Raw genomic sequence first — 23,794 nt, 5'->3', positions numbered from 1 at the left:
CAGCCTGCGCCAGGCTTGTCCCGCGGCCTGCTGTGTCCTGCTGATGGTAACAGAGTGTCCGGACTTGCTATGGTAACCGCTCACGTCAGCCCCAGTTCTGAGCTTTCCCAGAATAATGGGCCCGAGACCCAGGGCCAGGCTGCCACCTCCACCTCCAGTAGGGGCTCTGCTTCCAGAACGGGTCCTGCTGCAGCTGGCTGGCTGGGTGCCCGCACAGCCTCCCCTCTGCTCTCTAAAGAAGCCCGGGCGGTGAATTATTAGGAGAGAAAGGAGACCTCTGTCCCAGCAAGTGATTTGAGCCACTGGGGGCTCCGGGGGGCAAGGCTAGACTCTGGTCTTACGGCCTCTCAGGTAGAAGTCTTCAGACGCCCCCGCTCGGCCAAGGCTTCAGTACCACCGCATGTCCACCTTCCAAGCCCGTGTCTCCAGCCCAACCCTGAGCTCCAGGTGTACTGTAGACAGCTGTCCACTTGGCACCTCCCCTGCTGTTCAGACTCAGCCCCTCCCAGTAACCTCTCCCCCCTCTTCCCCTCTGCAGGGAACGGCCCCTCTGAACACCAACAGCCAGGCCAGGGACCCAGGGCATGTCTTCTTCCTTCTCCCCGGACTCTGTCGGGGCCTGCTTCTCTTTCTCACTTGAAGGCTGTGAGGGAAGCAGCCATGCTGACTCTGGGGGAAGAAGCCCAGCCACAGGGACAGGGTGGGAGTGTGCCCTGAGGGCTGGAGGACCAACCAGACCTGGGGGGGGGGAGGCGGGGGGGCTGCAGGAGAAGGAGTGTGGGGAGAGGTAGGAGGGGAGAGAGGTAGGGGTGCGGGTATGAAGTAAAACTCTGGAGAAAATGAGGGGCCTCTGGAGTGTTCTGATCAGAGCAGTGGATAGGACTGGCTGGGGTCATTAGCAGGCATGTGTTTGTTTGTTTTAAATATTGTTACTGATTTCAGAGAGGAAGGGAGAGAGAGAGATAGAAACGTGAACGATGAGAGAATCATTGATCTGCTGCCTCCCGCACGCCCCACACTGGGGTTGGGCATGGTTTGAAGAGTGTTGGTGGCTGGGGTGGATTTCAGTGAGCGGAGGAGAGGCACTGGAGACAGCGAGGTGCAGCAGAGAAAGGAGGGGAAGCTGAGGTCGCTGGTGGGGAAGTGGAGTCAGGAGATGTTTTTGTTTGTTTTTAACCAGAGATAGAGACAGAAGGAGCAGGAAACAGAAAGAGACAAAATCCAGTCTCTTCGCAGACCCGAGGCACAGGCAAGGCAGCAGCCCGAGTCGGGAGCTCCCGGTGCTGTTCGCAGTCCGAACCGCCAGCACCGCGCTGGAATCCCTGCTTTACGCTCGCCAGCTGTGTGACCTTGGTCCCGGCACTCTCTGAGCCTCAAGTTCCCCAGCTGTAAAATGGGTACCACCTACCTCCTATCAGGGCCGTGGGGAGAAGTAGGGGATAATGCACATCAAGTGCTGGCGGGTGCCTATGTGCTCATCTCTCACCTCACAGCCACCGCAGGTTCACACCGTTACCATAGCGACTCCGTAGATGGGAGCAGGGCCCCTCCTGCTGGCTGACGCTGGAACTGCACCTCGTCCCTGTTCAGAGGTGGAACTTCCAAATCGAATTTCCCCGCAGACCAGCAATGATTTTATTCCGCAGCAAACAGATGTCACCAAAATCAGTAGGTGAGCACTCCAGAGCCTTCCCACCACCCATCCTACACTAACCGAGATGCTAATCCACCCGCCCCTTTGGTCCTGCAGCTGCCCCTGCTCGGAATGCCCTCCCCTCCACCACTTGGAAACACAAGTCACCCCTCTGACCTTTCTATGACCCTCTCCCCTTAACCACCCTTACCTCCTGCAGACTGAACTACTGGAACGTTCTCTTCCATGTTCTCTTAACATTTGTACTTACCTCTAGACTTGCTGGAACACCTGTCTCACCTGAGGTCAGGTATTGCTGTATTTATCAGCTGCCAGAGGGATTTTATAACTGAATCTGACCACTCAGCCCCTACCGGAAATCTCCCCCACTGTGGGTGAGGGGTGAGGGTGTGTGTGTGTGAAGTATGTGTCTCTGGATTATCCAATATTTTTACATAAGCATGTCATTTTTTTTTTTTTTTTTTTTTAGTAAAGGTAAAGAAATCTGCCTGGCAGGCATGGCTTAGTGGTTGAGCATTGACCTGTAAACCAGGAGGTCACGGTTCGATTCTCAGTCAGGGCACTTGCCGGGGTTGTGAACTTGATCAAGAAAGTGTGGGCGTGCAGGAGGCAGCCGATCTCTCTCACCATTGATGCTCCCATTTCTCCCTCTCCCTTCCTCTCTGAAACCATTAAAAAAATATTTTTTTAAAAAGAAAAGGGAAATCCTTCAGGGCTTCCTGGTACTTTCAAATTCCCTAGCAAAGCTTACAGGATGGGATCTGGCCTCTGCCTGTCTGATTCCTCCCTCCTCGTCCACCCCTCCCGGAAGCTCTCAGCATCGACAGCATTGGCAGTGCACGTGCCCTCTCACAGGCCTCCTCCGGCAGGCGTGGTGCACTGCCATTACCCAACTCCACATGTTCAGCCCTGTTTAGTTGAGAGAGGTGAGTTCCCACTGCCATGGTTTGCTCACATGCACAATGAAGGATCCAGACAGACAGGATTTCATAAATCCTCTGACTCTAAATTTCTGGCTTACAGATAATGGTTAGCGTGTTTTAGGCAACTGTCACCAAACAGCAGATCCTGGCCGGGATCTCCTAGAGAACGGGCTGGTTTGTCAATGTGTCCTTCTCCAGGGGATACACATAGGACTCGGGGGAAACCCGTGGTCACTTCTCACCCAGGGTGGACTGTGTCCTGGGATGAGGCGAGGCTATGTCCTTCAACAGCAAGATGCTCACCTGATCATCATTGGCCAATCCTTGCGGCGAACAGGAGGGGCTTATCTACTCACGGTCAGTGTCTACAGCTGCAGGAAGCACGAGAGGAATCGGAGCCCCTCCTGCAGTGCTCATCTTTGAGGGACACTAAAGCATGATTGGAAGAAATCAGAAAAATAGTGCCAGGCAAGCCAGGTTTCTACACCTACTTACATCACATAACCACCCAATTCAAGCACTCCTGCTTCCACGAATGTACACCGGGCCCTTGAAGGAAACGATGAATAGCTTTGCAGGCTTGGATAGTCTGTTGAGCCTTGAGACACAAATGCAAGTTTCACTCTGCCACTCAAATGCTGGGACCAAACAGTACAGGGCATGATCTCTCACCAATGACTCATTTTACTATGTAAACTAAATCTAAATCCTTTAATATACCATCCAGGAACTTACCATTTGCAAAAAAATCAACTTCAAAACCAATTCCTAACTACAAATGAATATAGCCCCAGCCTGCTGAGCAGTGTTCCACCTGAGGGCCACACACGTGCTTCACCAACTCATCCTGCAGGCCGTGTACACCTGTGCTCTGGATTCAGACTAGTTTCAATCCTGACTTCACTCAGTGGGATCCTGGGGAAGTTCATTTTGTCTCTGAGCCAGTTTTCTCACCTGTAGAATGGGGACAAAAGCAGTATTCCTCTTAGGGCTGTGAGTTCAATGACGGGCTGTAAATGGCTGGCAGGCGAGGTAGGTGCTCCGTGTGTCTAACGGTCATCTTTGCTGCCATGAGGGGAAAGTGCTCTCCTAAGGTGAGGACACTTGTTTTTCAGAGGCCGAGGCAGCCAGCTTCCCGTGCACTGGTGCTCCTATGGGCCTCTGTTCTATCAGGCTGCTCCTGCTGCCAGTCCACTCTCGACCCAAGGGACCTGAACCTAGCTGGCATCCGCATCACAAAGCCACCTCGTGATTCTCACCGCACACCAAGTGCATTTCCTCTTCCTGAAACGAGGCTCCTGGACGCAAGACACATCCATTCAACCCCAACTCTGGCTGAAATCCCTTCGAAACCTACTCAACTTGAGCGCCTGAGCTGCAGCTGTAGCCAGAGGGCAGATGACCAGGTTTAAACCATGCCCACTCCAGGACAAGTGCCCCCAAGCCCAATCTCCTGTCACCTTTGTGGTTCTGCCTCCTGGTGAAGGGCAGCTGGCACCTCTCAACCCACGTGGCTCCATGAGGCTCCACTCTGGGGACCAGAATCTCTAGAGTTTCTGCGTTCATTAGGGGGTATTCTCATGTGGTAATAAAATGGGGACAGGGCACCACCTCCCAAGACCGACAGCATACCTTTGGCAACATTTCCTAATGTCAGTGGGAATCGGTGATGGTGACTGAATCACAACTGCACCGGAATGCCAAAAGTTACGTTTAATTTACAATGTAATAAAGGTTACAGGTAAAAAGCTACACATAAAGCGTGAAAAGGCCTATTACACAAATGTACAAATCTCTATACAAAGCTCTTATTGATGTTTCCTACCTTCGTCTCCTATGTTCATTAGCCCGGTCTCATCTTAGAGCTTTGGATAACAAGAGCTCTCAAAGGGGGGGAAGCGCCTCCAAACCAACATCTAAGATGTCTTCTCAGAGACATCAGTTACTTGCAAAGTAAAATCTTTTCTTTTTTAATTGGAATTGTTCTAACTAGTCAAATGCTTTGAAAATTGCCTTCATAACACACTTGAAAAGGAAAGCCTTGGAGAGTACAGTATTCTGGAATCAAATGAGAAACTTCAGCGAGTAGAGAGTACTCAGGTTTGACAAGAAAAACAGGTAAATTTCAAACGAAGTAATAAGTTTAAAACTATCAACCTGTGTCTATGGCATTCACTGGTCACAGACCACAATCAATCAAAATGTTCTCATTCCAACAGAAAGGACAAAAGAGAAAAGCCTAACTACTGGACCTCAAAACCACTGACCCAGCAAAACATTTTTTGAACTTTAGCTTAACTGAAGAATTTTAACCCTCTTTTTATCAGCCTCAGGTCCATGGCAACCCTTTGCTACGTGGAACTTACAGGGAGAGTAAATATAAACTACGCTGCTGGACCCCTAAGGCTGGTGATGCCACCGTCACCTCCCCAGCTCTGAATTCGACTCTTTGGGCCTTGAGTCTCTCCACAGAGTACATGACTCAAAATAAAAATAACCCTGGAAAGAGGGAAGAAAGAAAAAGGAGGTCATGGAGGCCTGGGAGGCTCCAGGGCACCAATTTAAAATGATGTGTGAAACATTCTTCTACACTGGAAGTGTTCTGAAGAGCAGTCTTTACGGGATATTTCAACCCCACCCCCAGTTTTGATATTAGATGTTTAGGACCCCAGGAGACATTCTGAAAGACGATACTGCACACATGGAAAATTTTTCTCCCAAGTTCATCAGCTCCACCATCACCCTTCCACCCAATGCCCACCCAATCCCACCCCTTTTCCACGACCAAAAATATCAAATTAGTAAGGAAGGCGTCGGCTTCTTGCCCGGCCAAGCTTCTTTTGCATATTTCTTCTTCTTGGGTTCGTTAACAGCTTCGGGGATGTAGACTGCAGGGTTTGGTGTAGGATTCAGGTTCACTGCTGATGGCACAACAGGAGTCAAGTCCACATCAGGGGCGAGGTTTGGGTACGGCATGGGCAAACCACCAATGAGTGCTGTCCCGTGGATGCCATGCGGCTGGGAGCCGGCTTCACTGTGTGTGGGTGGCAGGCCCCCGTAGAGTCCCCCACTGAATGCAAAGTTCTGCAGGCGCCTGCTCCCCGATTCTTCCAAGCCCAGGGAGCCAGGGCCTTCCATCCGCTTCTTCTGTGGGTGACAAGGAACAGAGCAGACAAGAGGTGAGGCTCAAGGGCGGTGCTAATTAGCCTTTTCTGTTCCAGCCCTAAAATACTGGGGGAGGCCCCTGAACCTCTAGCTTCTTTTGTTTCCCAGACAACCTATTTCCCAGGCCTGAAATCTCAATGATTAAAGAGATGTGACAATGGTCCTCTAATGCGATGGGTCCACATAAAGTATTTACCAACCTAAGTCACACTGAGAAAAATGAGGATAGTGTGTTTTATAAATAAACCTCATCCAGATTAAGTGACTATCGTTAGCTTGTCATACCTCTCCCTCTCTTCTTTTGGTGTTAAAATGCCCTTTTAGGAAATAGGTGATAATGGGTGGTAGTAGGTATTTAAATTTGGAGGGGGGGATCAGTAGTATTGATCTTCATGTTGGGCACCAAATTTCTAAACAGTAATCTCAGAGCAAAACAAATCTGTAGTGAATGAAAGAAGTTTACTGGTTGCCTGGGGCTGGGAGTGGAAGGGAACTGACAGCAGAGGGACTTAAAGGAATTTTCTGGGTGATGGAAATCGTCTATATGTTGCTTATAATGGTGATGACCCAGGGGTACACATTTGTCAAAACTCAAACTGTACATTTACCATGTGTGCATTTTACTGTATGTAAATTATACCATAATAAATCTGATATAAAAGTGAAAATAGCTTCTGGTTTTGTACTTTAATGACAATAGAACATTCCAAAAAGAGAGAAAAGAGCTCAAGGGGAAATGTGACATGAGCACTATGGAGTTGCACAGAAAAATTTCACCTTGTACTTTTTCACAAGAGACTAAAGGAAATTCATGAAAGATCCCCCTCACATCTCTACTCCTTTTGAATTAAACAAAGACTAACCAGGAATTTGACGCATCACTCTAGTCTAATATATTCTAAAGACTTTTAAAAAATAAAACTCTATTCATTGCAAGTACATAAAAATATAATTGATTTTTGTGCACTGAAAACAAACAAAAACTCTATAGCATCTCTGACCAGCATCTTCTAATTACTTTTTTAAAAAATATATTTTTATTGATTTCAGAGAGGAAGGGAGAGGAAGAGAGAGAGAGAATCATCAAAGATGAGAGAGAATCATTGACCAGCTGCCTCCTGCATCCCCCTACTGGGGATCAAGCCCTCAATCTGGGCATGTCCCCTCGACTGGAATTGAACCTGGGACCCTTCAGTCTGCAGGCTGAAGCTCTATCCACTGAGCCAAACCAGCTAGGGCCCAATTACTTTTTTAATACCTCTATTTACAGGGATTCCAGTACTTAAAGGACTATTTATTCCTAGCTGTCAGGTAGTTCCTCCACATGTTTAGCAATCAGAACATCTTTGTAACTTCCATCTTAGTTCTCCAACATACCTGGTCTTTATAAACCTAATCAGGTTTGGGCTGGCTTTCCTATCTGTGCCACTCCCAGGCACAAAGAATACAGGCACAGCAAAAGGCAGCAGTGCCATGCAGAAACACAACAATGCCTCTTTCCTGCCTAACAGCTACCTCTGAGGGAAAAGGGAAAGGCTAAAGAAAGGTGGGCCTCTCTGCAGCCTGCTGGAGGTAAATTTACGTTGCACCATAATTTACATACAGCATCAAGCTGGCTGGTCCCCCGCAGCCCTACTACGGGCTCCAGGATCCTCTAGACATCGGTGGAGTAAAAGTATGACCACAGGGTAAAAAAATGGGAGAGGAGCGAAGAATGTGTTTTAAAATTAAGTACACCCAACCTATTTATAAAAGAGTGGGTTTTTAAACCAGACTATAGGAAATGGCATTTCAAATACTGTTACCATGTGCTTCCTACCTTCACTGGGACCACTGCAGTCTGTACCATGTTCCGGAAGCGTCCAACTGAGGGATCCACATCCTCTGCAGAAAGACATGAGGGAAGGATTAGTGTGGTATTCTACGGGGAGGGCTAAGGGAACAGGGCTCACTACGAACAAAGCAATCACAACTCATATTAAAACAATAAAATACAGCTAACACATCAAGTGTTTCTATGTGCGGGCACTGTATTAAATCCTCACAAGCCTATGAGGTGAGCACGACTACAATCAACTTTTTTTAAAATTTTTATTTTGATTTCAGAGAGGAAGGGAGAAGGGGAGAGATAGAAACATCAATAATGATAGAGAATCATTGATTGGCTGCATCCTACATCCCCGCTGCTGGGGATCTGAGACCGCAACCCGGGCATGTGCCCTTGACTGGAATTGAACCCGGGACCCTTCAGTTCCCAGGCCAACGCTCTATCCACTGAGTCAAACCACCTAGAGCTACAGTAAACATTCAATAGACAAGAAAACACCTCAGGCTAAGAGGTGTAAAGTGATGGGCCTAGTCACCCTATGGGAGAGTGGAGGAGCCAGGATTTAGTCCAAGTAGCCAGAATGGGACTGGACCACTGTGCTGTGCTGCCTTCCCCGAGTTCTTTCTCATTCCATATACTTCCCTCTTTTGAGGGAGAAAGTAGAGTACATAGCAGCAATCCCATGATAGTGATAAAACAATGACATGTCAAGAGGTCACACACCACCTATTTTGGTAATGCCCACTCATTAGCAAATAATAGAATTAGGACTCAGATCCAGGGCTTCCAACTTCACTTGGCCTTTTGACCTGAACAACTGTATAAAATCAAGACTTTTACAGCCATGGCCGGTGTGCTCAGTAGTTAGAGTACTGGTCTGCCTACTGAAGGGTCATGGGTTTGATTCCCCATCAAGGGCACAGATTTGGGTTGCAGGTTCCATCCCAGGCCTGGTCATGGTGCATGCGGGAGGCAATCAATCAATGTGTCTGTCTTACATCGATGTTTCTCTCTCTCTCTCTCTCTTTCTCCTTCCATCCCTCCCTTCCATTCTCTCTAGAAATCAATGGGAAAAATATCCCCAGTGAGGAGTAACTATATATGTATTTTTATATATATGGATTTTTACTAAAGGATCTGAAGCCCTCATCCAGGAAGAGTGGGAGAGCAGCTCCCTTTTCACAGCTTACACATGTTATTATACCCTACAAAGCTTCTAGCTTCATTCACTCTACAGGGAGAAAGAGATAAGACCAAGTAAGGGACATGTCTGCAGTCAGTCCACTCTCTTATGCCTCATTTATTGGACATCAGACATGGAAATAAGAGCAAGATACTGCCCTGCTTTTAAAGTGATCACAGCTGTAAAGCCAGACAGGCTACAACACACTGGAGGTGCTTCAAGACGGGTAGCAAAACTGCTCTATAACGCAGAGAGGACACCTGCGCTGGACCACTCGGATGAAGTTTTCTTGCTGAAGGCTGTGTGTATGGCAACAGGCAGGCTGACTTGTTAGCATTACTAGAGAAAACTACTCCAAGCCCCTTCATCTTAATGTACTGACAGGAAAGGAATTATTTCCCTAATTGATGTTGTACATCTTATTTTGAATGCATTGAGGGAGCTTGCTATTTTAAAGATGAGCAATCGTATGAATTCCTTTGGAAAATAAAGATTCCCTATTTAATCTGAATAATTACACCTGGTTGACTTAAGTCTGACTTTTCACTTTAGGATGACTTTAAAGAATATGCCCTGTTATATTCATTGACTAACCAATCTTTGTTCAATGAATGAATGAATAAATGGCTTCCATATGGAAGAAGAAAGAGGAAAGATAACCAGACTCAGGAAGGAGACAAGGTCTCTAAAAAAAGGCACCCTTATCTTTCCTCACTCCCACAGGAGCCCTGTTCCAATCATCCATCCCTTCAGCAAGGAAAGCTGAATGAGGGAGGCTGAGGCGCACAAGCAACTGGAGCCTGACAGGAGTGGCTATGGGGGATGCACCCCATGCATGCACTAGGCCTGTAGAGGGGAGGGACTAAGCCTCTCTGGGGGACCCTGTTCTGTGCTGGCTGAATGATGGCCAGGCCCTCTCCTCCTTTCCTCATTCTAGTCGTAGAGAATACGCATGTTCTAGGAGAGCCCTGCTCCTGGAAGATCTACCAACGAATTCCTTACAAAGTCTACTTCTGGTATAGGAAAGGCTGCATAGGTAGAAGGCAAAAGTTGTGGCAGATAATTACGGGGATAGTAGCTAACATTTATCAAGAGCTTATTGAATCCCGAGCACTGATATGAAGTGTTTTTACCTATGTCAATTATTTATTCTCCCCACCAATCCTGTGAGGCCAGTAGTCTTTTAAGTCACTTGGCCAAGGTCATACAACTACTAAGAGGAGAGGTGGATTTCAAACCCAGGCCCTCTGATTTCAGAGCCCATACTCTTAACCTCTATGCTATATTCTGCCTGAATACAGCACCTTAATAAAGCTCTGGGGCAATAATTTTCCAGAAGAAAAACAAAGCAGATCAGATACTGAGTCCTGAGAGAGACTTAGTGTTTAGTCCAGTAATTCCCGTTATTGACTGTTCATCAATACAATAATAGCTTGTTTGAAGCTACAAATTTTTAGGCCCAACCTCTAGAAACTTACTCAATAGGTTCCAGGGCCCAGAAATAAGTTTCCAAATTGGTCATACAGCCCGTGCCTAAACATTTCCCTCGGGCATTCAATACTTTTAGAAGTAATCCTTTCCACTTCACACACCATCAGAAAGTAAACTTGTCACTAGAATGAATGCCTCAATCTCTTTCAGAGAAATCCTTTTAATTCTTCTAAATATAAGGATTCATTGTTGCTTTTTTAAAAAAAAAATACCGTATTTTCCGGCGTATAAGACGACTGGGCATATAGAAGATTTTCCTGGGTTAAAAAGTCATCTTATATGCCGGAAAATACGGTATTTTATTGCTTTTTTACAGAGAGGAAGAGGGATAGAGTTAGAAACATCAATGAGAAAGAAACATCGATCAGCTGCCTCCTGCACACCTTCTATTGGGGATGTGCCCACAACCAAGGTACATGCCCTTGACCGGAATCGAACCTGGGACCTTTCAGTCTGCAGGCCGACACTGTATCCACTGAGCCAAACCGATTAGGGCTCATTGTTGCTTTTGTTTTTTTAAATATATTTTATTGATTTTTTATAGAGAGGAAGGGAGAGGGATAGAGAGTTAGAAACATCAATCAGCTGCCTCCTGCACATCCCCCACTGGGTACGTGCCAGCAACCAAGGCACATGCCCTTGACCGGAATCGAACCCGGGACCCTTGAGTCCGCAGGCAGACGCTCTATCCACTGAGCCAAACCGGCTTCGGCATCATTGTTGATTTTTATGCTGAGCCAAATACTTGCTACTAGCTAGCTCTGGTTTTGCCCACTGTTCCCTTGTTAAGGTTAGTCCTGCAAATATCCGACCACAGTGGCCATGCCTCCTCCAATCTGCTCTCCCTCGTGCATGGTTCTCTACATTCCCAGAATTCAGGGCATTGTTTTCTGTATATATGAGTCTCCTCCTCCCTCACGACTACATCACATATTTGATGGTTAGGGCCATGCTTGTATTTAGTAACATATATGGAAGAGTTAGGCTCAGAACACGGACCAGTGGGGTCACTGTCCCCAATTCTCCTATTAATGCAATCTTACACTGCACTTGATTAGTTTTCACATACTCCTAATGACTAAAACTACATTTTCTTCCTTTCTCTTTTTTTTTTTATCCTTACCCGAGGATATTTTTCCATTGGTTTTTAGAGAGAGTGGAAGAGAAAGGGAAAAACAGAGAGAAATATTGATGTGAGAGAAACACATCGATTGGTTGTCTCCTGCATGAGCCCCAACCAGGGCCCGGGCCGGGGAGGAGCCTGCAACCGAGGTATGTACCCTTGACCTTAATCGAACCCGGGACCCTTGGGTCCACATAAAACTGCATTTTCAATTAACTAAAATCCCTTGATCTTTTTTTTTTTTTCCATGCCGGAGCAGACCATCTCCATTTAAATAATTGATATTTTGAACCTAAAAGCAGAACTTGAAAGTGATTCTCACTGCATTTTACTTTGGAAATTAAAAGCAACTTGTTAGTCTGGGATTCTTGTTTCTTCTATGGATTGAGATTTATTTTCAAACAAGTTTTTTTTTTAATCCCAATTCCATCTTCACTGTGTAACTGTACCTCCCAGCTCTATGTCATCCATTTACCAGAGTACTTAAGATACAACATAGGTCCAATAAATAAATGTTGAATGGTGGAACAAATTGGTCAAGTTAGTGGCCTTCTCATAATACAATGCTCTTATCTTACTGGCATTTCCATACAAACTATAAATTAGTTCCTTCCAGAGAGGCAAGTCTTTTTTTTTTTTTTAATATATTTTATTGATTTTTTTTTTTTTTTTTTTACAGAGAGGGAGGGAAGGGAGAGGGAGAGGGAGAGAAACATCGATGAGAAAGAAACATCAATCAGCTGCCTCCTGCACACCCCCTATTGGGGATGTGCCTGCAACCAAGGTACATGCCCTTGATCGGAATTGAACCTGGGACCCTTGAATCCGCAGGCCCATGCTCTATCCACTGAGCCAAACCGGTCAGGGCCAGAGAGGTAAGTCTTCAATGCAGTTAACAGTAGCAGCAGAAGGCTCTCCAATCGAGTTACCACTCATACACAGAACCCCATAAAGACAATAATGTTCTGCTTTGAGGTCAAGACAGAAAACACTTATGCTTAACTTAAACCTCCATTATGACACAGACATTCTGGATCAGCAGAGAATTACAGCCTTGCTCTGTATACTGAATTAAATGGACCCTCCTGTTAGCTATTTCTTCCACAGAGCAAATGGATAATCCCTGAGTTGTTGAGAGCACTCCATCAATGAACTGTAAAAACTATCTCTCCTTAATATAGCACCTGTTATCCTAAACCTTGGAGACATTACAACTGACCTACAGGTTGTATACACTACTCTCTGAGACCACAGCTTTTTCATCAGAAGAAACTAGAAAGACACCTCACCTGGGTTGATGATCTCATCATCCTCACTGAAAGTCACCCGTGAATTCTTCCTCTTCCTCTTTGGTCTCTGAATATCCAGATTCCCCTCCTCAATGGTGAGGGTGGAAATCCGCTTGTTGTGGGCAGTGTTGAACTCTGTCAGGTTCTAGGCCAGGGTTCACACAGGAAAAGACAAGAGTCAGTACACACAAAATTTGAAACAGAATATCTTACTAAATGAAGGGCACAAAGGCATTAGGGGCTAACCTTGACTTCCCCAGGCAGACAAGATTCTCCTCTGTATTCAGAAAGAACTCTTTACTATCCCCAGATTGCTAATATTTATAAGTCACCTTTGACAGAATGTGCCCTCTTTGACTAGTGGGGCAGTGATATGCAAAAGGAGGTGAGGGCCTTGAGCTGAAAACAGGTCATATGTACAAATATCTTTTGAGTTGACGTTTTGTTGTTGTTTTTTTATTGACTTCAAAGAGGAAGGGAAAGGGAGAGAGAACATGATGAGAGAGAATCATTGATTGGCTGCCTCCTGCATGCTCCACACTGGGGATCAAGCCCGCAACCTGGGCATGTGCCCTGACCAGGAATGGATCTGTGACCTCCTGGATCATAGGTTGATGCTCAACCACTGAGCCACACTGGCCAGATGAGATTTACTTGTTTTTAAGAAAGGTTATCATGTCTTTATGCCGAGAATTAAAAGAATGTAACTGGAAGGAACTCCAATAATTCTTTTAAAGTAACAAAACAGAGATGAGAAAGGATGATTGGCAGCTTTCTTACCAGTAACTCTCTTTGAGAACTCACAAGGACATTGTCAGTGCACTTAACACTTGGCATTAATATTTTGTCACTCCCCATTCCTGTGTATGGTCCCATTTCTATTCATAACCATCCATCCATCCATCTCAATGATTAACTTGGCCTCAGCACTGTTGCCTGCCTCTTCCCAATCCTCTGGACTTATTCCAATCTGCATTGCGGTTTGAGATATTCAAAATATCTTGAGAATAAAGACCCAGAGAGGACCTCACATATAAATTTCAAATACAGGAAAGCATGGAAGAAGTCTGGAGGAGAAATGGGTAAGAGTAACCACCATCAAGGCCTCTGGCTATGAGGCTACTTCTTTAGAACAAAATAACTTCTAAATTTTAAGATTTCCCTGGTGCTTTTCTTCCTAAGGGCTGGGCCACTGCCTTAGTGTAACTAGAATAGTAAGTGCATGTGGGTGGTTAAGGACATGCTTACATATGGTCTACCTAAATAGACCAGTCACACCAGTGCAGTGATTGACATGTAAAGGATGGCAGCCACATCACATATTGGGGTCAGACTCTCGAAAAGGAAAACTCTGGCACTTAAATAAAATAAAACATTCATAAATTCATAGCCTTCAGGGCAGCCAGGCCCATAAGAACAAAACCAGTCTAGCTCTATTCAGAAGATCCCTGGGCTATTTGGACAATATCAAGAAAGCAATGTAAATGAATGAAAGCTTCAGTCTAAGTCAGTGCTGTCCAATCGAACTTTCTGAATCATGACAATGTTCTCTATTTTTGCCATTCAACATGGAAGTCACTAGCCACATGTGACTACTGAGTATTTGAAATGTGGTTAATAGCTACTGCATTTGATAGTGCAGCTCTAGAAAAATTTAACTCCCAGCCTTGGCTTCTAACATCCAGTGAAGGTGCATAGACAACCATGAGGGTGTATTGGCAAGAGACCAGTTTCCTTGTTACCCCTGGTCATACATAACCAAATCACACAATGTAGCTCTCCAAAGTGTGTCACAGTTGACCACCTTATAACTGACAAAGAGGCAAAGGCCCATCACTGGGCTCAAGAAAACCTCCTGCTGCTAAGTCTTTGGCATGTCAAGCTACACAGACAGCTACATAATGGAAAAACTAGAGTCCCAAAAGACAAAATAATGACAGACGTGGAATTACATCAAGTTCGGTTTCCTCCTCTGGAAGCCCCAGTAAGCCCTTGAGTTCATCATCCTCTCCACCCATCTTCTCATCTCCTTTCACAGCCGATGGCAATGTCTGAGGCTTCTCACGTAGAGTGTATGCCCTTGTGGATGCGCCAAATGAGACTGTGGAATCGATGGGAATTTGCTGAGGCTTGTGAGGTTCCAACCGAATGTGACCCAAGAAAGTGCCGTGTGCTGGGAATAACCAAATCAAAAATGTAAGAGAAAAAAACCAACCTGAGTTGTAGGAGAGCAGCTCCTCCCAGCATTATCAGTTCTGCTTTTTAAAATAAAAATGACACTGAGTCCACTTTGCATCCCTTGTCATGGGTCACAATGAAAAGGAAAACTTCACTGGGTCTTGAATCTCTTCAGTGGAATTCTTATACATCTTCAGACCTGCTGTTAACCCAGATAACAAATACCACTGCTTGCTCTCTGCTGCCAGACAGGCTTGGCTCCATTCTGGGTCCAGCAGGAATGGCTCCAACCCAGCAATAACCATGCCACCCAAGGCAGGAGACAGGCATCGCTGTGGTCTGACCTCTCCAGCCCCAAGCCTAAGGAATAGAGGCCCTGGTGGCAGTTATGCTTGGGTTTTTCCCAGAACAGGAAAGGAGGTTGGCTGAAACAGGTGCAATATCAATACCAAGGCAAGCCAAAATCCTACTGCTGAGTCTGAATATTTTTCTGCATGTTATAAAATGGACAGAAAAGATGAGATAAATTTGCAAGTAAGTACTTATGAGACAAGGCTTTCCAAAACCATTGTATCAGCAGACTGGGGTGGGGTATGTGTTGGAAAAGTGGGGAAGGAGAACATGGTCAGCCCAGGAAGCAGGACCCTTTACATTTTACATTGTACTTATATAGGGGAAAAGTGAAAAACTTCAAGGCTCCATGTAGTTAAGTCTCAACTGCATTTCTGGGATTATCTTTGGCAAAGTTGAAAATCTTATTAGTTGGAGTATATTCACGAAATTAAAATTTATATTATTAGTCAAAGCAGAATGTAACTGGGATAAAGAACCTTTTATAAAAAATTAAATATTGCTCAAAACAAGTATTGTTGTTACTGTCTTGCACCACTACTCTATTATATTAATGGAGCTAACCACAGCTTCTGCCTAAATTGGACCACAATTTATCATGGTCCTGTAAACACTTAGATACCCATAGTCCCTAACTCCTGAGTGTTTTCGTTGAAGTTGTTCTCTATATATACCTAGTGCCTCCTCCAGGACAGTACTCCCCAAAACCCTCTTCTCTCTCCAGTCATCAATTATTCAGGAAAATAGGCGGTATCACAGGAGTTGAGAAGAGTTGATTTAAAAATCAAATGTAAACTTCTTCCTTGATGAATAATAAAACACAATTTTGAAACTGAAGAACTTAAAAGAGAACTTTCACATTGCCCAAAAGAAACGTGAGACAGAATGGGATGTGAGCTACTTACTACTATTGAGATCTATTAGAAAAACTCTCTTCAGATGCTTGTGGTAGACCAAGGCAGCGTGGACCCGAGAGCAAGACTGGTGGTCAATGGTAAAGTCACACAGATCAGGATTTCTCCCAAATAAGTAATATTTCTTCTCATCAATAATCAGTTTCTAAATAAACATTAAATTACATGTTACTTAAATAGTCTCAACAGGGTTAAGCAAAAATTCTTCTAATCAAATAAGTAGAGGATCTTGAATAGAAAAATTCCTTGCCACAGTGAAAAAAATTTATTTCCTATTATTCTTTAAGATAAAGAGCTCAGAATAACTTACTAACATGTTGAGGGATAGATGACAATATCCCCAAATGTAGTGGTCAAAATGTTTAGTGTTGATATGAAAAAAAGTTTTCCTACTAATTCTATTATGTAAAAGTGACCTGCAAAAGGGGTTGTCTTCTGTCCATTGGAAATTTAAGATTTCAACGGATAGTAATTTTAGGTCAAGCAAGAAATAAGAACACAAAGCATGTTTATAAAGTAATGACTGCTTTTCAGAAACATATAACCAAAGGAAGATTATCAATTGATTAGGAAAGAAAGGGGTTATAAATACCTATTTATATTTGAATCATGCTATCATAGCCCCAAAGTACTTTTGGAATACTCTGAGCTGAATTTAGCTTTATGAGAAACTCACAACACTGTCCTTATTTTTCTTTTAATCCTGGGTTAGTAAACCCTGACACAGCCTGGTTGTAAACTGAGCTGTCAAAGATAAAGGACTCTAGATAAAATTTTTACTAGCACTTCTTCCAGTTTTAAGAGTCTACAATTTGACCATTTTAAAGAATAACCCTTTCAAGGTTTCATTAAGCTCTAATTCACATTTCACATGACACTCCTAAAATCCCTGAGAGAAGACAACACAAAGCTGAATAGAGAAGCACAGTCAAGTTAGTATGGTTCCAGGCTAGGAATCAAGAGGTTTATATTTCATTCCTGGCTATGTCACTGAACTCACAGAGGGCTACTATTCTCCCTTATGCTTTAGTGTTCCCCTTACAAGACCAGAAATATACCTCATGCACTGATAACAGGAACAGCCGGTGGGTATTTATGTGCCACACACCGTGGTATGTATTTTATGCTGTCATTTCACCCTCACAACCGCTCTATGTGGTGGGTACATACTATTATTCCTATTTTTATAAATGACAAAACTGAGGCATAAAGAAATTAACACATTCAAGTTCACACAGCCAGATATTTAAAAGCTAAATTAGAAATTCAGAGAGGCAGAAAATCTGTCTGACTTCAGAATCTAAGCTCTTTTAACCATATTATATATTTTCTCCACTCTACCTGCATCAGAAAATGCACTATATGGCAAGGAACATTTTAATGAATGAACAACTATGGGCCACACTCTTAATTTTTCTTTAAACAATCACTTACCCAGTTTCTTTCAAGCTTAGCCTTAAGGTTCAAAATTAGTTCAAGCTAGTCTAGGAATGTGGGTCACTGCTGGGAAACCCTGTCCACAGTGACCATCTGCTACTGGCAAGGCTTGTTCCAGACCCATACTATACTGCTAGGCAGCATCAAGATCGAACAGCCTGACAGCTCAATAAGACGATCGTCCCCAAGTCTGCCTAAACTCAAATTTTAAGATTTGGGTTAAATATAAGACATTGCTTTAAAATTTGAGAGCTTTTAAGTTTCAACATCTTATTATCTAGGTAATATCTGTGCAGGTGGAATCTACTGCATTTCTTATTCATATTTATATGCACCCGGTTGTGATGAATTTTTAAATTAACTAGGGACCCAACTCATGCACAAATTTTGTGCACTGGGTCTCTAGTAAAAAATAAAGAGTCAGAAGAACCCCTGACAAAAGGGCTCTAAACTGATTGGGTATGGGCAAGATGAGTTAATTTAAAAATTCATCACAACTCCTCCTATGCCCTCACAAACTTAAATTTGCTAACCACAGGGCTCATTGGATAGTCTCAAGGAAACAGTATATAAGACCACCAGATCTTGGGTTCTAATATACCACTGACCAAATTTCTATGTTTCTAAGGTGCCAAAGACAGAGGGTGAGGGGGAGTGAAAGGTCCTCCAAATTAAATATATACATTCATTATTAAAGGCATCTCAATTACAGAAACATAAAAATGTAGCGGGAAAATAGTATGTCTTAGAATTAAGGAAATTTGTTAACTCCTGGACAATGTGCTTTCTCTGTCCAAGTAAATAAAATAATGTATTGGTCTTGCAACAGTCATCAAAGCCACAATTTCTTGACTAGCTATGGCTGATACCATTATCCAGTTGTGCCACTGAGTTATAACTCAGAGTGTGTCTTTACACACTGGGCTAAAAAGACTCACGGCTTTTGTTTTAATATTGCACTTCTTAAACCCAGCTATCACAACACATCACCAGCCTCTGACACAAGGCTAGGACACAGATAGCTCGGTTAGTATCAAGTGCTGTCTAAATCTTTAAAAATAAGCACATAAATCTGTTCCTCTCAGAAACAGCACAGTGATGTCTAAAGACTGCAACTTGACAATTGTATGGCAACTCAGCACACCTAAGAGCAATGAAAGACAGAGAACATTATCAGTTAATAGAAATCAATAATCAGAGGAATGTCTGACAACTAACAGCACTTTAAAAATATAAATTATTTCACAAAGGAATATGATATAATCATTAAAGCCTGGCCTCCTTTCTGTTTCTTCTTGTTGAAAACTGAAGACTTACTAAATTCTGGTAACAAAACAGATTGCTATGTCTTCAAAGCTTCATGCTATTTGGCAACAATATTTTATATCTGTGGAACAGTCTATAAAATAGGTTTTACAGATAATTTAGCAAAATTATTTCATTGAATAATCTTGAAGTTTTTTAACTTTTAAAATAGAAGAAAGCTACACTGATGGTGTATTATGAAATTGTACACCTGAAACCTATATAATTTTATTAATCAATGTCACCCCAATAAAATCAATTAACCCTTTGCACTCGCTTGCTTTTTTCTCGATTCCTTTATTCTAATGCTAACTGTATTGAGTCAGACTCGACATCCGAGTGCAAAAGGTTAAAAACAAGTAAATAAAATCTCTCTATATAAAAGCCTAATATGCAAAGTGTCCCCTTGGGAGTTTGACCAACCGGGAGTTCGATGGCTCACTATGATGTGTGCTGACCACCAGGGGGCGGCACGGAATGAAGGGAGGCCCCGGCCAGCAGCTGGCAGCCGCTAGGGACCCAACTCATGCACAAATTTTGTGCACTGGGTCTTTAGTAAAAAATAAAGTCAGAAGAACCCCTGACAAAGGGGCTCTAAACTGAATGGGTATGGGCAAGAGGAGTTAACTTAAAATTCATCACAACTCCTGCTTTAATACTTTGTAAAATACTGGGGTATCTCTACAACATCCTGAAGTGACCGGAATATATTTACAGAACATCATTCAGGAGATGTTCACAGACAGCTTTTCAACCATGGAATGATGTTTTTACTATTCACACCAAACAAAAACAACTGCACTCAAAAGTGGGACCCTGAATCTAAATTCTATATGAGCAAGCAAACATAAAATTGGTCTAAGACCTGGAGACTCACAGCTCCATAGTCACAGTGGATTTAATCTCCATTTCTTGGTAAATAAATGGTGCCATAAGGATTAAAAATAAAATAAAATCTCACACAACTTAATACCTAATCAAAATTTATCTTCAAGTTCAAGTTCTATCTTCATTCTAGAGACTTGTAGAAAATCTGGAATTCTGCTAAACTTTTCCTTTATAGAACTTATTTCAGGTAATTTTTTATGTAGTGCCTTTCCCACCAGATTTCTTTGAGGATCAGAACCACGCTTGTTTTGTCCACTGCTGTAGTAACTATGCCGAGCACAATGACTAGAACATAGTAAGCACTCAATGTTTTGAGTAAATGAATGAATTTCATCACCATTCCATTCTCTTCTTTGAAGGGCTCAGGCCTGAATATCATAAAAGCAACTTAAAAGCTAAACTCAATCTATGTCATTCACTTTCTTCTTCAATTACTAGAGGCCCGGTGCATGAAATTCCTGCATGGGAAGGGGTGGTGGGGAAGGCCCTCAGCCTGGCCTGCACCCTCTCACAATCTGGGACCGCTGGCTCCTAACTGCTTGCCTGCCTGCCTGATCGCCCCTAACCACTTGCCTACCTGCCTGATCGCCCCTAACCACCCCTGCCTTGGCCTCCACTGTGGCAGCTTCGTCTGGAACATTGTTCAGCTGTCCGGTCTAATTAGCATAATACGCTTTTATTATTATAGATTGTATATCTTGCATCTTCCACACAACTCCATGTACTCAGAGAGGGAATTTACCATATTAAAGGGCTTCCAGTTTGATTAGGGCCCATAGGCTGATGATCTATTAAAATCCTTCATTTAGAAGGTGAAAGAAGTAAAAAAACAAAACAAAACCTGAGTACTGTGGGAGATAAGAGGTTTGAATGTGTTATATCACCATGTGCTTTTAATAGAAAAAAAATCAGGATGAACGAAAGTAGCATCAGAAAACAAAGCACAGCAGAAGGGGTGGAAAAGTGAGTCACTGGCAAAAATCTTTAATGTGATGGGAAAAAAGGAAAGACGTATTTCTGTACCTCAATTAGTTTGTCTCCTTTGACTACATCCAGATGTAATCCAGGTGGGGGTTTACCTGCCCTAAAAAATAAGAAGGAAAAAGCATTTTCAGAATGAGTTCATAATGCCATTTACAATTACTGTCCCATTCAACACTGCAGCTCTCCTACCAGCCTATAATTAGCTCATGTTCAAGCAGAAATGTCATCTACTTCACTGTTATTACAGCTCCTTTCTAAGTTTGACACTTACTTCCCCAGTGATTCAATTGCTCTAAAACAGGTTTTAATGGATTTGTATTTAGAGCAGCACCATGCCGAAACCGGTTTGGCTCAGTGGATAGAGCGTCGGCCTGCGGACTGAAAGGTCCCGGGTTCGATTCCGGTCAAGGGCATGTACCTTGGTTGCGGGCACATCCCCAGTGGGGGGTGTGCAGGAGGCAGCTGATCGATGTTTCTCTCTCATCGATGTTTCTAACTATCTCTCTCTCTTTCTCTCTGTAAAAAATCAATAAAATATTAAAAAATAAAATAGAGCAGCACCAAAGAAACCTGTATTTTAACACTAAATATCTACCTTGGAAAGAAAGCAGCACAGAGAGTTGCAAGTACTATAGCTGGAGTAGTCTGATTCTTTGAGTTTGAATCTAAGCTTTGTGACTACTGCAAATAACATATAAAGGTTGAGTACATCGTTGGTGTTTTGTGCTGATCCAAGATTAGTCTCATCACAAAATAGAGCGAGCTCTGAACTCTGAGACCAAATCAGAGGTACATAATTAGGGAGTTAGGGCAATCCAATACCATGCCTATGAAACCAGGTACCAATAAATACAAGAGATGTTTCTTACCCTTGAACAGGTCTTTCTATCTATAATGGCTTGTTTAGGGCACTTTTCTCTGTATTTCTGTAACCACAGCATTCAAGAGGGATACATGTCAAAGCACCTAACACATAGCTGGTGCATACAGGACTGAAGAAATGGTAGGTGATACGTCTCTTCTAACTATAAGTTTACTATCCTGATCCAACATCTGAAATCATTGTAGCAGGGAACCAAAAGGGACATAAAATTTGTAGACTGAAGCAACTGGGTGTTACAAAATGCAAAGGAACTCAGACAACAGGCACACATTCACTTGCTTCCTGTGTTTGCTCCTTGAAGTTTGAAAATAAGAACAATCTTGCCAGAGTCCTTTTGCATATTTGCATGAAAATAATGTACCTGTCCGTCTAATTGGAAGAGCAACACAGTCATCTCACAATCCTGCCCCAACTCCTCTATGGCAGTTGCTGAAAGCAGTGCATTGGAAAAAGCCCTTTTTGTCTGGGGAACTGGAAAACCAATGTTACATCCAAAACATGCTTTCTGAACTCCTACTATGTGCCTGGCTAAGGCCTAGGCGCTGGCAATATAAAGGATGCATCAGACTCCTTGCCCTTGAGGATCTCCACATAGCGGGAGGCAGAGAAGAAGAACATTAATACACTGGTGAGTTACTGTTCAAATACCTCTAACTCAAGGCAATTCATAATTAGTCCTCTTGTACTCTACTCGAAGGCTAAGTTAAATTATTCCAATATTCCCAAGAACTTGAGAAAGGCTGAAAGGGGTTCCTTCCAACAATCCCAGCGCTGGTCGCTGAGAATGCAGGGGTTGGTCAGCGCCGTCCCTGCCCTCGGGGAGCTCCCCGTCTGTGGGAGGCAAGTACTGGGCCGGGGATGCAGCACCACAGCGGGACACGGGCTCTGAGCTTGGGCTAGGTCCGGGGAGCTAGCTCGTGCGCGTTCGGGACAGAGAGCAGGGGGGCAGCACGGTGCTCCACAGAGCTCCAGATTCGGTCAGGAGTTGAGGTAAGTTCAGGGCCACGGTCCCGAAACGCCCAGGCAACCGGCTGACTGCCGGAGGGGCTGCGTAAGCGAGCGCCTCCGAGCCCCCAACTCTGGGTTCCTCAGTGCCTGGGCCTGGGCTCCCGGTTCCTCCACACGCTGCCCGGCCCGACGCACTGTTCTCCCTCAATCAGTCCCAAAATGTCTAAACCGTTCGGCCCGCTGTGCGAAACGAGCCGCCCGGCCAGCCCAGGCCAGCCCAGGCCACTCCAGCCCTGGTCTCCTCGCCACTCACCAAGTCGGGCAGTCGAACAGTGGGAGGCTGGAGCCGGAATTCGTGGCTGCCGCCATCTTGCGTCTCCCCCGCCCATTTGGCGGGCCCGAAGCACGCCGGGAAACTGGAAGACTCTGAGGGGAGAAGCGGCATCCCAGTAGCCTGTGCGAGCGCGCGCGCGCACGCGCACACGCACGCACGTACGGGGCGCTTCTAGTGGCGGTGGAAACTGGGAGGTAACTTTGAGGTGTTTGTCAGTGTTTGAGACAGTTTGTCAGCGTCTCCGAAGACGAGGGTTTTCCCTGGCTGGGAGGTGTCTGAGGAAAAGGTGCTTGTCAGGGGAGGTATCGGCCTCCCGCACGTCCTCCTGCAGACACTCTGCTGGACTCTTAAGTCTGTGACTCCATCCTTGCTACAGGCTTGCACCCCAATCTAGAGAGGAATTAGAGCGCAGAGCTTAGAAATTACAGTCATCACTCATTCTGTTTCTCTTACGGCCCTTCTCTGCAGTTGCATGCTCACTTCCTCTTCCTAATCCAAATCTGAACCCTGTGGACTTAGGTACATTATCTGGGAATCTGCTTTTAGGGCGTCATCTAGTCTATTTATGAAAAGTCCGGACATGCTGCGCCAAGAAGGATCCAATCAGAGGCAGACATCCTAATCGTCAATGGTTAATCAAGTTGTGGCCCCTTCGGAATTTTGGTCATGGTGACTAAATCGTGAAAGGAAGCATTAGGATTCCAGGCCTGCCCTAGGCCAACATCTGGCTGAAAGACACCATCAGCAGGTCCTCTAGTTGTAATCGCTATGTTTGTTGGGTGCTTACTTCTCTGGGCAAGTATATATTTTATATGGATCATCTCATTTAATCCTCACAACACTCTTGAGGTAGGTATGGTCCCTGAACGCTCAAACAGATTGAGTTGCCCAGCCTCACCCTAGAAAGAGGGGTGAG

At 44.3% G+C, this 23,794-nt stretch overlaps 1 protein-coding gene and 1 non-coding gene across 6 annotated transcripts; both read right to left on the bottom strand.

Annotated features, from left to right (window-relative positions):
• Positions 1 to 4,275: 4,275 nt before the first annotated feature.
• PPP1R8 (protein phosphatase 1 regulatory subunit 8) lies at positions 4,276 to 22,971 on the bottom strand. Of its 5 annotated transcripts, XM_008148001.3 has the most exons (7): positions 22,858 to 22,971; positions 20,753 to 20,813; positions 16,091 to 16,244; positions 14,609 to 14,829; positions 12,657 to 12,801; positions 7,562 to 7,626; positions 4,276 to 5,724 (listed from the first exon to the last, which is right to left on the bottom strand). In XM_008148001.3, the coding sequence occupies exons 1-7, from the start codon at positions 22,911 to 22,913 to the stop codon at positions 5,371 to 5,373; spliced, it is 1,056 nt and encodes a 351-aa protein (XP_008146223.1). In that variant the 5' UTR covers positions 22,914 to 22,971; the 3' UTR covers positions 4,276 to 5,370. The 5 variants fall into 5 exon arrangements, with proteins under 5 accessions (XP_008146223.1, XP_054576397.1, XP_028011015.1 ...); XM_054720422.1 differs by lacking the exons at positions 14,609 to 14,829; positions 20,753 to 20,813; positions 22,858 to 22,971 and adding exons at positions 14,872 to 15,324; positions 15,860 to 15,987 and having other exon boundaries at positions 16,091 to 16,154; XM_028155214.2 differs by lacking the exons at positions 14,609 to 14,829; positions 20,753 to 20,813; positions 22,858 to 22,971 and adding exons at positions 14,872 to 15,036; positions 15,860 to 15,987 and having other exon boundaries at positions 16,091 to 16,154.
• LOC114233989 (small Cajal body-specific RNA 1) lies at positions 18,414 to 18,579 on the bottom strand. Its single transcript, XR_003620190.1, has one exon. It is a non-coding gene; the product is annotated as a small Cajal body-specific RNA 1 (non-coding RNA).
• Positions 22,972 to 23,794: the final 823 nt, after the last annotated feature.

The sequence above is a fragment of the Eptesicus fuscus genome, chromosome 9 (assembly GCF_027574615.1).
Source record: "Eptesicus fuscus isolate TK198812 chromosome 9, DD_ASM_mEF_20220401, whole genome shotgun sequence".
NCBI classification, from domain to species: Eukaryota; Metazoa; Chordata; class Mammalia; order Chiroptera; family Vespertilionidae; genus Eptesicus; species Eptesicus fuscus.
Note: the sequence above shows the minus strand (reverse complement) of the source record. Positions and strands in the feature narration are given on the sequence as shown.

What these genes read in the sequence shown, in the direction of transcription:
- PPP1R8 (XM_008148001.3), bottom strand. Translation starts at nt 22,913, where the DNA reads ATGGCGGCAGCCACGAATTCCGGCTCCAGCCTCCCACTGTTCGACTGC. An exon ending in TCTAATAGATCTCAATAGTA is followed by an intron (nt 14,830 to 16,090) that starts GTAAGTAGCTCA and finishes GGTTATTCCCAG; the next exon opens with CACACGGCACTTTCTTGGGT. An exon ending in AGGAGGAAACCGAACTTGAT is followed by an intron (nt 12,802 to 14,608) that starts GTAATTCCACGT and finishes ACCCTGGCCTAG; the next exon opens with AACCTGACAGAGTTCAACAC.